The sequence below is a fragment of the Podarcis filfolensis genome (genome assembly GCF_964270895.1).
Source record: "Podarcis filfolensis genome assembly, chromosome: 12".
NCBI lineage: Eukaryota > Metazoa > Chordata > Lepidosauria > Squamata > Lacertidae > Podarcis > Podarcis filfolensis.
Genome location: NC_139614.1, coordinates 35,063,983 through 35,078,108, shown reverse-complemented (window position 1 = coordinate 35,078,108; position 14,126 = coordinate 35,063,983). Strand labels below are relative to the sequence as shown.

The 14,126-nt window shown below is 39.7% G+C and overlaps 2 protein-coding genes across 4 annotated transcripts in view; both read right to left on the bottom strand.

Moving 5' to 3' along the window:
- The window catches only part of CACNB2 (calcium voltage-gated channel auxiliary subunit beta 2), a 122,438-nt gene extending 109,040 nt beyond the window's left edge, over positions 1-13,398 (bottom strand). For 2 of the 3 annotated variants that reach the window (XM_083579614.1, XM_083579616.1), the window contains exons 1-2: positions 12,842-13,398; positions 4,448-4,540 (exon numbers count right to left, since the gene is read on the bottom strand). In XM_083579614.1, the coding sequence (XP_083435740.1) occupies positions 4,448-4,540; positions 12,842-12,949 (201 nt within the window). In that variant the 5' untranslated portion in view covers positions 12,950-13,398. The remainder of the gene's footprint in view (positions 1-4,447; positions 4,541-12,841) is intronic. The other variant, XM_083579618.1, reaches the window with a different exon arrangement.
- A 210-nt stretch (positions 13,399-13,608) lies between these two features.
- The window catches only part of SLC39A12 (solute carrier family 39 member 12), a 36,904-nt gene continuing 36,386 nt past the window's right edge, over positions 13,609-14,126 (bottom strand). Inside the window, exon 9 of the mRNA XM_083580136.1 lies at positions 13,609-13,700. Within this exon, the coding sequence (XP_083436262.1) occupies positions 13,681-13,700 (20 nt within the window). The 3' untranslated portion in view covers positions 13,609-13,680. The remainder of the gene's footprint in view (positions 13,701-14,126) is intronic.

Sequence of the window (14,126 nt, the reverse complement as noted above, 5' to 3'; positions counted from 1 at the left end):
ATTGGAGGCTTCTTCAACAAAGTCTTCTGCCATTCTGAACGCATAAAACAGTGCAGACAACTTTCCTCACAAACATTTAAGTGTGAGTGTCCAAGTATTAAGTTTGTGTCGAGGTGATAGGATCAAAGCGAGCTAGAAAACAGACACCTGAACCTAGTACTGACACCTATGTGAAACGAAAGCCTTTTGTTGTATTCCTCTTTTTATATTTAGTTCTAATACTCCACTAAGGAGAACATTAAAATACAAGGAGAACTGAGAAAGACCTAAATCATATTAGGTGGATAAGAAAATAAAAGATCAAAACCATAAAAAAAAAATCAAGGGTAAGTGTATGTGTATGTGTAATTCTATAACTTAGTCTATCATTGTTATGGAACCCAAACTGTCACTGAAATCTGACAAGAGAGTAACAATGCAGCAAAAGTAAACTAGTTCTACAACAACTTTCCCCATGGTCCTCTAGTTGTTCTCAGTGAAGGCTGACATGGATACTTGATCATTAGTCTTGCAATTGGAGTAGTTTCAGTCAGCAGGAATCAACCAATGCAAAGGGTGTGCTTGGGCATTCACCAACAAGTGGCAAGTTGTATCTGTGCCCAACATGGCTGATGAACCTTCTAAAATATAAAAGATAATTCAATGGATCATCTGTCTGTGACATTCAAAGTATTTCAGAAAATGAATGAAGCCCCATGAGATTAGAAATGCAATCCATGTATCACTTGAATTAAAAGCAGAACTCCATATATTGCAAATAACTAAAGGATTTTGCGGCAGTTGCAGCAGTGAAACCTCTAATTGAGCTAATGTGAGCTGCCGGCTGCTAATTCCTTCCCAAATCACTTATTTGTTTAGCCTGGCTCGATTCTTTCATCACCACAAACCCCCCTTCTTCAACGCCACCAACAGTTATGCTGTTTTATGCTGAAAATGATAGTAAATGTAGTGATGGTGTTGCCAAGGTACAAGTAGGCCACGTTTCTCCTCCTCAGGGGTTGCTTTCCTATCTTCAGACATTTTTTGCAATATGATTCATTTCCCCTTGACTAAACAGCAAGAGAGGCAATAATTTGTCAAAGAGTACATGAGCTTGTCTCAGACACATTAGCCTATTACCTTGCTGAAGCTAAGCAGGTATAGGCCTGACCAGTGCCTGGGTAGGTGACCACCTGGGAACTATGTGTTCACTTTCTTAATGGAAGAAAGATGGGATATAAATGGAAGAAAATAAAATAATGAAAATAAAACTTCATTGTCTGGCAATGTCTGGAAGATGTTAGCACTTTCTGTGCATTTTTTTACTGCCAAGAGAACAGCCTGACCTCAGTATTACTTTCTTAATTGCTTTCCTGCTGAGATGAAAATGGAAATGGTCAGTGGAGATAAAAACAAATTATCCTACTCCTTGGATTTAAAAATTGTCAGAATAGCTGTGCAGGGAAATTAAAACTTTTTGGAATGTGGATTAGTGAACTGGAGAAGAATAGGTGGAAAGGGAATAAACTGGATGAACATTTTCATATAATTTTTACAATAATATGGCCTTTGTGTACGATTTCTAAATGCAAAAAGGATTTTTATAGGTAATTTAACATATATTTTGCAAAGCAAGTTGAAAATCTGCTGGTATTGGCCAGTTTCTAAGTCCTGTTTTAGAAGAGAAAGCTAGTCATTAAATTCGAAACCTGAATTTAATGATATTCTTAAATTTGGCCTTACAACCCAGTCCCCTAGGTTAGCACTCTGTATGACATTTCTAGGTCAATGTGCCGTATCCTTAATATATGTATCTGACTTACTAACCTGAGGCTGTAAAAAATGGTCAACAAATTTCGATAGAGGTACCAGGACTGAACCTGTGCTGGAACAAATTGGATGACCAGGAGGCAGTCTCTCAGGTTTGTGTACCTTTAGTAATACGTAAGAAACTGGTACACAGGGATAAGATTGTATTAAAAACTGTCCTGCCTTATCCGTTAGGTAACCCAGTTCCATAGCCTCCTGGATAATAGTCATTACCATATTCTGAATATGTGCTGTGGGGTCTGAACATATTTTTCTGTAGCTTGTGTCATCTGCCAGTTTTCTCCTATTAACTATTATATACTCATTTCTTTCCATTATTATGTATATGCAGTCAACAAATGCATGTTTTGGGAACCTGTTGCTAATGAGGCCACTCTGATGAGTGAGTCACAAAGAAAAAGATGTGCACATTTTGTCACTCATGGTATTGGACATGAAAGATACAAGTAATTTCCTCCTTGGGAATGATATCCAAGTACACAATTCATCATGTGTAAAGCAGCGCTAAAGGCAGAAAAGACCTCTACAGAAAATCACATGGATAATAAATTCACTTTGCCATTATTTATAACCCTGTTTGTGACTGAACACAGTGTAATAGGCATCCTGCCAGTATTTAAACACTGTGAGGATACACTGAAAATATTGGTCTAAAGCAGCCCATCTAGCCTTTATCACAGCTTAATATTTACAAAAGTGATTTTTAAATAAGGTTGCTTCTTTTTAATAAACATCAGGCTTTAAAATAAGATCTGAATACAAGGCTCACAAGGATAACTTTTTATATAAAGTACCAATAGCATATAGAATTGCTTTATAACAGTTATGTGCCTTTCATCAAAGTGATTTTGCTTGCACAATTTGGTTTACTTGATCTGTATTTTTGTAAGTCTTTTTAATAATTATATAGCCGTGATCTACGTAAAACGCTTAACATGAAATTATAGTAAGACAAAAAAATCACTTGCAAGTAAACTATTTTGAAATTTTGCAAACTTAAGAACTACGTTTCCATATCTAATTTCATTACCCAAACAGTTGAAAGTTAAAGTTATGGACTTCTCTAAATCATCATCATCATCATCATTAGTACTAGTCAAACCCCTATAGAAAAATATTTATGCCTTCAGATAAGTAATATAATACAGGAGATCTTCCTTCAAATCCCCATACATCACCATGTTAAAACAAATTGCTACTGCTGTTTAATCCATACTAAAAAGATAGTTTATTTTCCATTCAAAAAAGCTATATAACTGAGACAAATAAGTTAAAAAGTGGTATTTTGTGTAGGTGTGTATAGAATGTGCTGTGTCGTAATATCAATTATATTATCTATTATACATTATCGAAGTCTCAAGATGTTGCTATTAAGAGCTGAATCCACTACACTCCTTCAGCATAAAGCACCAGTCAACTCTGATATTGTTGATCAAACTGTTCCTTGAAATCGTTATAAATATCTTAGTATAATTCCTTTGCAATTATTTCAGACAAGTTGGATTTGGGGCCAGACCCTAAGTAATAACATGTAATCTGGTCCTGCACATATATTTTCTTAAACAAATAGCCAGCACATAATGGGGGAGGGGAGGCTTTAATGTTTTGCCCCCTGCTGCAGTCCCAATGCAAATTGTCAAGGCCTGTGCCTACTATCCACAATGGGCAGAACACTGGTGCTAGTGGGAGTTTTCTTCCCATTACAGATAGAAGGCAGCTATTTGTTAAAAAATAACCAGGCATGCAAAGCCGATTAACATCCTATCTAGTTTGGCCCCCAAATTTAAAATATTTAATTTGAAATGTTTAAGGATACAGAAGCATCGTCAAATTACTTTTTATATATTGCATTTATGTTCAGAAAGTTCAGTCATCTCCCATCCAAGGACTGATGACATCCACACCTGCTTTGTTGCAGTATTACTGAAACCACTGGAGCCTGAAATCCACAAAGTCTTGATGACTGCAAGAGTTGCTCTTTCAGCTCCATTCTAACTCATTAAATGGGAGAACCACAAAAATCCCACACTAATATTGAGAAGAAACACTATTGGCTAATGTGAAAAATTAAGCTAAGTACGGGCAGTCCCCCCCTTCCACGCGTTCAATAGGTGCACAACTGTGCATACGTGCATAGTGCTGAACCTGGAAGTGGCCATGAAACATTATAAAGACATCACTGAAATGTCTCTAAAAGGGCAGAACAGGGGCAGGACAGGGAAGGAACGGGGTGTTTGCAGACTTTTTCAATTACAGTATACATGATTTCACCAGCATTGCGGTACCTCGGAATGTAACCCCCGTGTAAACGGGGGGGGGGGGGCGCTGCCTATGCTATTGTATCCAACAGGAATTAAATGCATATTTAAGCCAGGAATCTACATATTCAATCTACAAGCCAGGAATCTACCTATTCAATTACAGTGCTTTGCCTTGGTCTTCAACACTCCTAAGTAACAGAAAACCACAACTTGTAGTAAGATCTACTGTGGATATACATATGGGCATTTAAGCTTCACAGGATGCATCAACATGAAATTATATATTCTACAGTTACCACCATATCACCTTTGGTTTTGATTATGGATCAACACAACACAATAATACACCATTGGGGAAAGTGGAGGAAATAACATACCTGTCGGACAAAACTATTAGAGGTAGTGTCAGAAGATGTACTCCCATCTGAACCTTTGAATCGGTGTTTTCTTCTTGCACCTTTGCTGTAAGACTGTTAAAAAGAAAAGTTATTACTTTATGCATACATGTCTATATATCAAGCAGACACAAATACTCAACATATTATTAAATTTGTTATATTAGCAAATGCCAGCTTTAGAAATTAGCCAGGCACTAGAATCTACATATTATAGCACAAAGTGAACAAACCCCTTACACAAGTGTTTGCCCAACTGTACTGAATGAACAGCACAGGAATCACAAGACGGAGAAACCAGTTCCTGGGAAACTTCAGTCTCCCAGGACATTCTATACAAGATCTCAAAGTAGCTGTCTTATTACAAAAGAATTTCAGAAATAGACTGGAAAGAGAAGTTGCTGAATTGCAACTTATTACCAAACTTAAAACCATGGAGAGACCTGGTCTGAATAGACATTGGATTCTTATCTCATTATACATGATAAAGCTATTTTTAGCCATCTCACCCCTTGCTTTTTCCTGTAAGACCAATTACAGTTGTTAACAGTCATCAACAGTTTTACCAGACCTATCAGCCAACCATCCATTCCCACCACCCTTCTGAGTAATACCCCTCCCCACCCTCTCACTATATATAAGGGTCTGGTGACTTCTGTTTCAGTGTATCCAAAGAAGTGTGCATGCACACGAAAGCTCATACCAATAACTAACTTAGTTGGTCTCTAAGGTGCTACTGGAAGGAATTTTATTTTATTTATTTTATTTTGTTTCGACTACGGCAGACCAACACGGCTACCTACCTGTAACTAGAGCTATTTTCTTTCCACTCACAGTTCTTCAAACACAATATTAAATAATAATAGAAAGGCAAATGAATAATCAATCACAGAGAAGATAGTTTACTACTGGATGTTTATTGAGTTCTTAAGATTATACATTGGAATAGATATCAGCTTCTGGCATTAGAGAGAACACTCTCTGCTGCATGCAGGCAGTAGTGTTGTAGCACTTATAATGTATAATATCAACATTAAAGAAAAAAAATCAAAGCAATAGGTAAACATCACAGAAAATGGTGCTTTAGGGCAGTGCTTCAGCCATGATGATCTCCTGGTTCCCTCTAGGTCAATTTTTCTACATACTACATTAATACACACATAGTAAAATTGACTTACCAAACATACTGAAAACGATTTTTAAAAAGTTAAAGGAGAAGAATTGTTCTTCTCCACAAGTGTAAAAGAGTAATAAGGCAAGTAGTTATACAATAATATCCTCCTTGGCTTATTAGGAGGTTACTAGTCCAAAACAGTTTAGCTTGATTAATATTCAAATACAACTTTTCACAGCTATTGTTTAAAGCAGTATCCCTTCAATTAAATGTCATAAACTGAGTCAAGGGGTCCACTGTTTCATGACCTAGCTGTGAAAATGTAGCAATACATAGCTTAACTTTATGGGGCAATGAATGTGATTGTATAAAAATATGAAAGCTACACAAGAGGGACTGGAAATAAAAACATAAGGAAGTTAGCTACTCAGATAAGGCACTGACAAGACTTCAGGGGAAAAACAGGGCTCCGAAGGTATGCATATTTCTCAACAAGTAGGAATTAAAAAGCTATGACAAAATGTAAACGTTCAAGAGGTTACTCAAACCAGAGACCGTCGTATTTAGAAATCTAATTTTAGCAATGTTAAGATGTACTTATAAGGGGGAAATTAGAAGACTATGATTATTTAAGAAAAGAAAAGAAAATAGCTCCAAACTAGAAACACAGAGACCATCAGGAGTAGCAAGCTTAAGGAAAAAACACAAAGTAATTGCTAAAGTACCAGGAGCTGTATAAAAATAAATAAATAAATAAGGAAAATAGCTAATTAAAGAGGAGACACTAGTAATTTATTTCAATTAAGCTCTGCCATGAATTTCTACCCTCCCTGAGGGGTGGGCGAAGAGTTCTTTATTGTTATGAATATATGTTACTGATTATCAGAGATTACACTGTCAGAGGTAATTGTGCCAGAATAAAGAGAACAAGGATGAACAAAAGGTGTAAATCCAAAAGGAGGGCAGGGATAAGCTTGAACTGGCAGAACAACATTAGAAGTGTGCAATATGGAGTTATAATAGCCATATTATATACATTATATTACAAACCAATAAATCAGAGCTTTCCAAACTGTGCATCACGACACTTTAGTGTGTCAGCTGCAGTGTGTAGGTGTGTCGTGTGAACACCCCCTGTGCTCCTCCCGGAGCTGGAAAGGGATTAGTTTAACCTCCAGTTTGCTAGTAAAACTGAATTACTGTGTCGCAAAATGATGCATGTCTAAAAAGTGTGTCACCAACGGGAAATGTTGGAAAGTTCTTGCCATAAAATACATGTTTTCCAACCAGGGAAATTAAGTCAAATTAAAAATAAAAGATATTCAATGCCAATTTATAAAATAAGCACAATCAAGTGATAAAGGTTTCCTAGCCTATGCTGCTTCAAGCTGCAGATAGGGATTGTATGTCGGGATACATCCTGACAAACATGCTTTTCCTTTTTTTACTGTCATGCTTGTTTACCGGTATATGCAGAAGGGTCTGTTCCCTAGCAGGGGCATTTAAAAATGCAGCCCACTCACTCAAAGCAGCTCGATGTACAGAAAGCTTGTGTATCCTAAAGAACCCTTGGGAGAATGTTATGGATAATGGGGTTTTTTGTTACTGTTATTCCCAAGGTTTGAAAATGATGGCAAACAAGCTGAAAGATCAAAAGCAACAACAACAAAATGAAAATCCATTTGTACTAACTCCGTTTACAAAGGTTGTCCAGAGTGTAATGATGCCCCCCCCCACACCAATTTTGACAAAACAGGGTCAAATTAAGAACATAGCAATACATGCATCCTATCTTCCTTCTCGCAACTCCTGCAGCCAAGCTGGTGCTCTGCTTTCCTTTGGACCACATCAATGAGGCCTTGAGAGACATCTTGCAATCTGGGAAGCCCAGAATTTCCGTACACACTGCCCCATGCTTACACCCCAGAAAGGTCAATTTGGTGCTGCTGACACTGCAAAAAACAATGTGGGAGGCAGGAATTACGAGTTACCAGTCTCCATAGCCACAGCAGGCACTGGGATTCTCCAGCAGTTTGTGTTCAGCCCTGGTGGCACACTCCATTGCCTCTTGAGACAGATGAATGCCAGCAATCTTCTAAATGCAGTTTGGTCCTGTTCATTAGATGCTAGTTAAATAATGTTTACTAAAATACTGGGCTTAGTGAAAACTAGGGCCAAAACCATTTATGGATTTGGGGAACATGTGTAGCTCAGTGTAAGAACATATGATTTGCATACAACAGGTCCCTTGAATACCTCACATCTCAGGATAGGACTGGGAAGGACTGCTGCTTTAAACCCAGTCAGTGTCAACAATACTGAGCTAGATGGGACTAATAGCCTGACTCCTATAACTTCCTATGTCCCTACGTAATTGATTAATTCTAATTAAACAGGCAACATGGGGTTTTTTTAAGATGTTAATTATTTTTATATAAAACTTATGCTTTTATTTAAAAGCATTCTATGCTGCCTTATATTTTCAGAAGACAATCCAAAGCAAGTATTAAATATACAGCAACTAAATAACAAAAAAGCAGAATAAAAAACAAAAACCTTAAGGAAAACTGCCAAACAATAACTGAAAAATCCAGATAAACCAACAAACAGAAGAATCAAAAAGCAACAACAGTGACAAACATCAGTTCAGTACACTTGCATTTCAAAATACTTAATAATAATAATAATAATAATAATAATAATAATAATAATAATTTATTATTTGTATCCCGCCCATCTGGCTGGGTTTCCCCAGCCACTCTGGGCGGCTTCCATAGAAAACCAAAAATACACTAAAATATCACAGATTAAAAACTTCCCTGAACAGGGAAGATTTACTTACTGCCTTTAACTGGATATTAAGTGGTAGGAAGTGTAGTTCATGTATTTATAAACATATGGTTCCATGCCATAAAATATTAGGTTGGTGTACAATGTTAAAGCATAAAACACAAAATAAAAAATATATCAGCATCACATGGTGCTAACTAAGTACACTCTGACTGGAAAGTAGAACATATTCTGCAACACCAGAAGGTTTCAAACACTTTTCAGGCATGATCCTATGTGGAGCATATTATAATATTAAGGCTTGCAGATTACAAAAGCATGGTTTATAGATAGCAATTCCCTTTTCTCCAAATAAGCTATATCCAGTTAATTAAATAGAAGATAAATGTATCAGTGGCAACAAGTCATGATGGCTGTGTTAGCTCCAATATCAAAGGCAGTGTGACTGGGAATCAAGAGCAGGAAACAGCTCTTGCCTTGCCTGTGGGCTCCCATAAGCATCAGGTTGGCAACTCTAAGAACAGAGTGCTTGACTAGAAAGGCCAGCAGGGCTGCTCTTATGGTCTTAAGGCTCCTGACATTCCAGAGGAGGGAATGTGGTGAAATTCCTGAATTAAAGAGATACTGCTGGACTTTGCCTCTGGAGTGGCTGGCACTGAGCAAGTGCACAGCTCTCTAGCACCCAAACCAACTGTTACTTGTTCTCTGCCCAGAGACACTGCTTTTAGGCTGGCAACCTTTCCTGTTAAAGATGCTTTCTCAGTTGAGCTGTGTAAGCTGCAAGTGCTGCAGGACAGAGACAAGTCAATAATGATTCTGCAAGATCTTTGTTCTGACATACTGAGGATAACAACATATAAACTGGCAGCAGCAGACATCATAGTGCGGGTGTGCCATACACCTGAACTCCATCCTGCTGAGCTGCTGCAGCATACCAGGACAAAGGGAGAGTGGCATATTGGTGGCAAGGCTGGCGTGGTACAAACACAATGGCAGGAGCATCAGATTGGCTCCCTTGGCATGATTGCACCATACCAACCTCACAGCTCCTTCGCCTCTTCCTCGCTCCATCCCGATATGCTGCAGCCACTCTGCCGGATGGAGTAGAGGTGAGTGATGCAGTCCTACCAAGTTGCCCATTGCTGTATGCAGGGATCCCGCTTTAAATCTCTGGTGTAGCAGGAGGATGGCATCACCAATTCAACTTCTTCCCAGAGAGAAGCCCACCAGGTCATACTAATTCCATAGGAAGAATGGAATAAGACGAGAAAAAGCAAAGTGAGCAGAAGGACCCAGATCCTGCAGTAGCTCCAAGAAGAGATAACAAATTGGCCATCTATCTGTCTATCTATCAAATGTAATGCTTTCCATCAATAGCAACAGTACTTAATCCTATGGGTGCTTCTGCAAATGATGGACCTGCCTGTGATGTATGACAATAACAAAGATGTTCAATGTCAAGTTTGTTGCATCCTGAATTTGAGAAATGCATGTTGTACTTTATCTCACAGCTAATGAGCTTATTATGGTTAGAGACAGCAGGGAAACACATTGGAGGTACATGACCCCATCTCACCATGATTCCCACTGGTTCAAGTGACTCTTCAAGCCAAAATCTTTGTCTGCAAAGTTATGCAGGCCAGGCATTCCCAGTTGGAGGTTTATAAACTCTAACTGCATTTCATCTTATTCATTTGTTCTTCACTTTTAATTTTTCTACTATTTTCAATATGGATTTATTTAAAGACTACTTTGAGTACGATTGCAAAAAGCTGTTTTTCCAAAAATAAAAATAAAATAAATTGATAAATGAATGAATAAATAAATAAATAAAAGGCACAGGCAGTGCTTTGTCACTCAATTAAAATTCAAAGTTTAATTAACAGAGTAATATATCAGGGTTGTTTTTTTAAAAAAACCTGCCATTAAATTTTTAATTGCCAGTGAATTGCATGTTTATTCAAACAGCATTGGCTTGTCTTATTTAAAAAGGTTATTAGGATCATTTGTTTTTGTCTAAACAGAAAAACACTATTGTTTCATATGACCAAAATCAGTCACTTTCCCAACCCACCTGTTTCATTGTTTAAAGCTGTAATGCTATTCTATGTAAAAAGTCAACAGTTACGACTGCAAAAAGTCCATAAAGGGGAAAATGCAGTGAAAAGGAAAGATATTTTTCAACTGTAGATGTTTCATTTATTCATCATTAGTGTCCCCCAAAAGAAGGTCTATGATGCAGAATTTATCACATTGACACCAGCATAACAGCAGTATGAAATAAAACAATTGTAGCGGTCCATGTTTTTGATATCAGATCTTTAATACTAAGACAAAAGGTCAGGGTCACTTTACACTACAAAGAACCAGTCATTGCAACCCTGAAACAGATCAGAGAATGGGAAATGTATCTTGAGAAAAAGATACATTTTGGGGCATAATTATGATCGCCATGTAATGTAGTTGTACAGGTAGTGGGGATATTAGCTGATGAAATCTATAAAGTCTGATTTTGAGCAAAAGTAATGAATGGAGTTAGACAAGCTTGGTGGATATGCCAATGATCTTTTAATATTTATTAGCAATACGAATAGAGTCCTTCCAGAATACTTTTTAGCTGAATATTCCAATCAAGTAATGCATTTATCATTGTTTTTGTTCATTCACCAACATTAAAATAATTAATTAGGTTAAAAACACCATGCACAATAAGATGTTGTCATATCCCTGATGAGTTTAAAACATTCAGCAGCAATTTATGCAGTTAACTAACTCAAAAATGGAATTGAAGTGTGAACTACGGTAAGGAACACATTTCATAAACATGCTCACACATATATCTATAAAATAGTTCCCTTGTCAGTAACATTGAAAACCAGAGAAAGAAATATCGGTTTAAAAACCAAAAGTAACATGTAGAAAATTGTTGCTGAAACAACTGATATGCTAAGGAAAGAAATCATGGCAATATAGTCCTACACATGTACTTTTCAGATAACAAAAACTATTTGTCTGGCTTTAAGTACAGCTATTAAACATCATGGCTTGCTTACATTAACACACCCCATGATACAGAGTATTTAAAAAAACCAAAAACAAAAAAAACCCCAACAACATACAAAAGTACTTGTTCTGTACTGTCATTACATGAGTTAGAATTTTTGCCCTGCTCTTAAACTTACACATGCACATTTTTTCTCTTCACTCTGGTCCTCTAACACCTTTATTGTGAGTATACAACAAATCATATTATGTGTTTTATTAAAACAGATGCAACAAGAACCTGCCTTAATAACTCCTCATTGGCCACATCTCTCCATGTGCCCATAAGGGGAAAACATGAATTTTCCTGCCCAGAGTTTCCCCTCTCCCACCAACTTTCCAAAGTTGAGCCATTCATATTGCTCTGATTTCCCCACAACAAATACTTGCTTCTATACTTGCTTCTAACTCTGAACTTGCTTCTGGCTCTGAACAAAGACAAGATTTTGGTAGATCTATAGGCACCTATTACAGACCATTTAAGGTAAAATATAACCACCGCTGGCCTGGTTCACACAACACTTGCTTTTTCTACGTTTGATCACTGCAGGCTAACTGATGAGTGGCAGTAAAGCATGAGGAGGTTCCACTAAAGTACATGGTGTGGTGAGTGGGATGGGGGCAGGCGACCAGTGAAATATGGGTCTGTTATTTGTGATGGTACCGTGATCAGGTGATGAACACTCACGTGTGGAGACAAAAGCACCCTGTTGCAGTCATAATTAAGGGCACAAATAGCCAGCAATCCCACCCACATTTGAGCGCATGCTTATAGGTAAAGCTTTTCATTCACACCGGTGCATGCTAATAAAGAACTAAGAACGAAACTGTTCCAGACTGAAATCCTGAAGTTACACTAGGACATAAATCTTATAAAAACAGAGAGGGGCTTACTTCTGAGTTGCAAACCCTAAACACATTGGCATGTGACAAAATCCCACTGGACACACAAAACCTACTTCTGAGTAAACCCACTCACTCACAGGGCTGGAACATTAGCTTGCAATTCTGTGCTCACAGACCCCGGAGCAAGTCCTACTGAACTCGGTGGGAAGTAAATCCGAGTCGACACGCCGTTGGGGGCAGAATTTCACCCTGTGCCCAATCTGAGATTGCTCAATAGAGGAGTCTCCTCGCCTTTCTCTTGCTCTTCCCCTCGAATAGCAGCTTTACCTTGTAAAGTAAAAAAGATGGAAGCCAGCAGGATTCTTTTTTTTGGGGGGGGGGGCGCGGCGGCAGGGGATTTTACTGCCAAGTGAAGCCTCGAAAACTCTGGCTCCCAAGAGCAACAATCTGGAAGCGGAGTCACCATTAAGGTTTCCCCTGGCCATATGGAGGGGGCGGGGGCCGCACGGAAAGAAAGCCGCCCCCTAATTTTTAGGCGAGCAGCCCCTCCCTCTCTGTCCCCCTCCACCCCTCAATAACTGTACCTGCACAGCCGGGACTGGAGCCGGGGGGTTGTCCAGCAACTCCATCTGCATCTCCTGCGCCGCCGTTGCTGGAGTGGGAGGCGATTTGGACATGTCACTTTGGACCATTGGAGAAAGCGGGTGGGTAGGGTGGATGGGGGGGGGGAACAACTCGCCGACACTTCCAACAACAAAGCGCCTCAGCGAAGCCGTCGCCAAGTAGTCGCCGCCTCTCTCTCTCTCTTTTTGAATCGGCGGCGGTTGGTGCACGAGGATGGCTCTTGCTTCTTCTTCTTCTCCCTCAGGGATGGGCCATTTTGAAACGGTTCAAGTGTCTTTCCTTGCTCGCTCGCTCGCCCGTCTGGCTTGCTTGCTTGCTTAGGTCGGTTGCTTGACTGAGGGAGATGGTGAGAAACAAAACGAAAAGACTCTGGGCTCCTGCCGCAGCTGCTCGCCTCGCCCAGCCCTCAAGTACCAGCGCGTCTCCTCGGTGCCTCGTAGAGCCCAGAGCGCAGCAACCGCTACTACAGCCGAGCAAAAGGGGGAGGAGACGGGGAGGAGGAGGAGGCGCCTGAGGGAAGATGAAATCTCGACAACGACCACCCTCTCGTTCTCCCCCCCGCCCCGAGAAAGGTGGGCGGTGGGGAAAGCGCGGGAAAAGCTGAGGGAGGGGTGTGTGGAATGGCCGCCGCGCGGTCGTCGAGTGGCGGCCCCGTCGTTTCTCCTCAAGAAAGTCGCCGGTCCCTGAATTTTATCCTCCTGCTCGGAAGGCCAAGACAAGCCGTCGTCGAACAAACTGTTTTTCTTTTTTAAAACACAAGGCACACACTCCAAAGCGAGCGGAGAGTAACATTGGCTAGTCAGGCACGCTGGTTACAAGCTGCACGTAAAACAAAGCAAAAAAAGGAGGAAAAGTGCTTAACATTGCCGCTTTGCTCAAGGAAGGGCAACCAAGGAGCCAGCCACCATCTGGTGCTGGTAAAGAAAATATATAAAACAAGCACTGTCTCCGCCTTCCATTTTTTCCTCCCTCAGGTGCAAGTACTAAGTGCCACTGGTTTGGATCTCTCACCTGTGGAAAACTGTAGGCGCTCACATGCCCTCTCTATTTGGGCATTGCCAGAGGAGCCAGCTCCTAGGGGCTGAGGTCCCTTTGCTCCCCCACCCATTAAAATATTTGAGGGGACTGGCGCCACAAAGGTGATGGGTATTGCCCTTCAAATGTTGTGAGCGCGCTGATTGATTATACCAGGTGGGACTAACCTACGTCCCCACCCCCACCCCCAATTATTTTATTCAAGTTGGC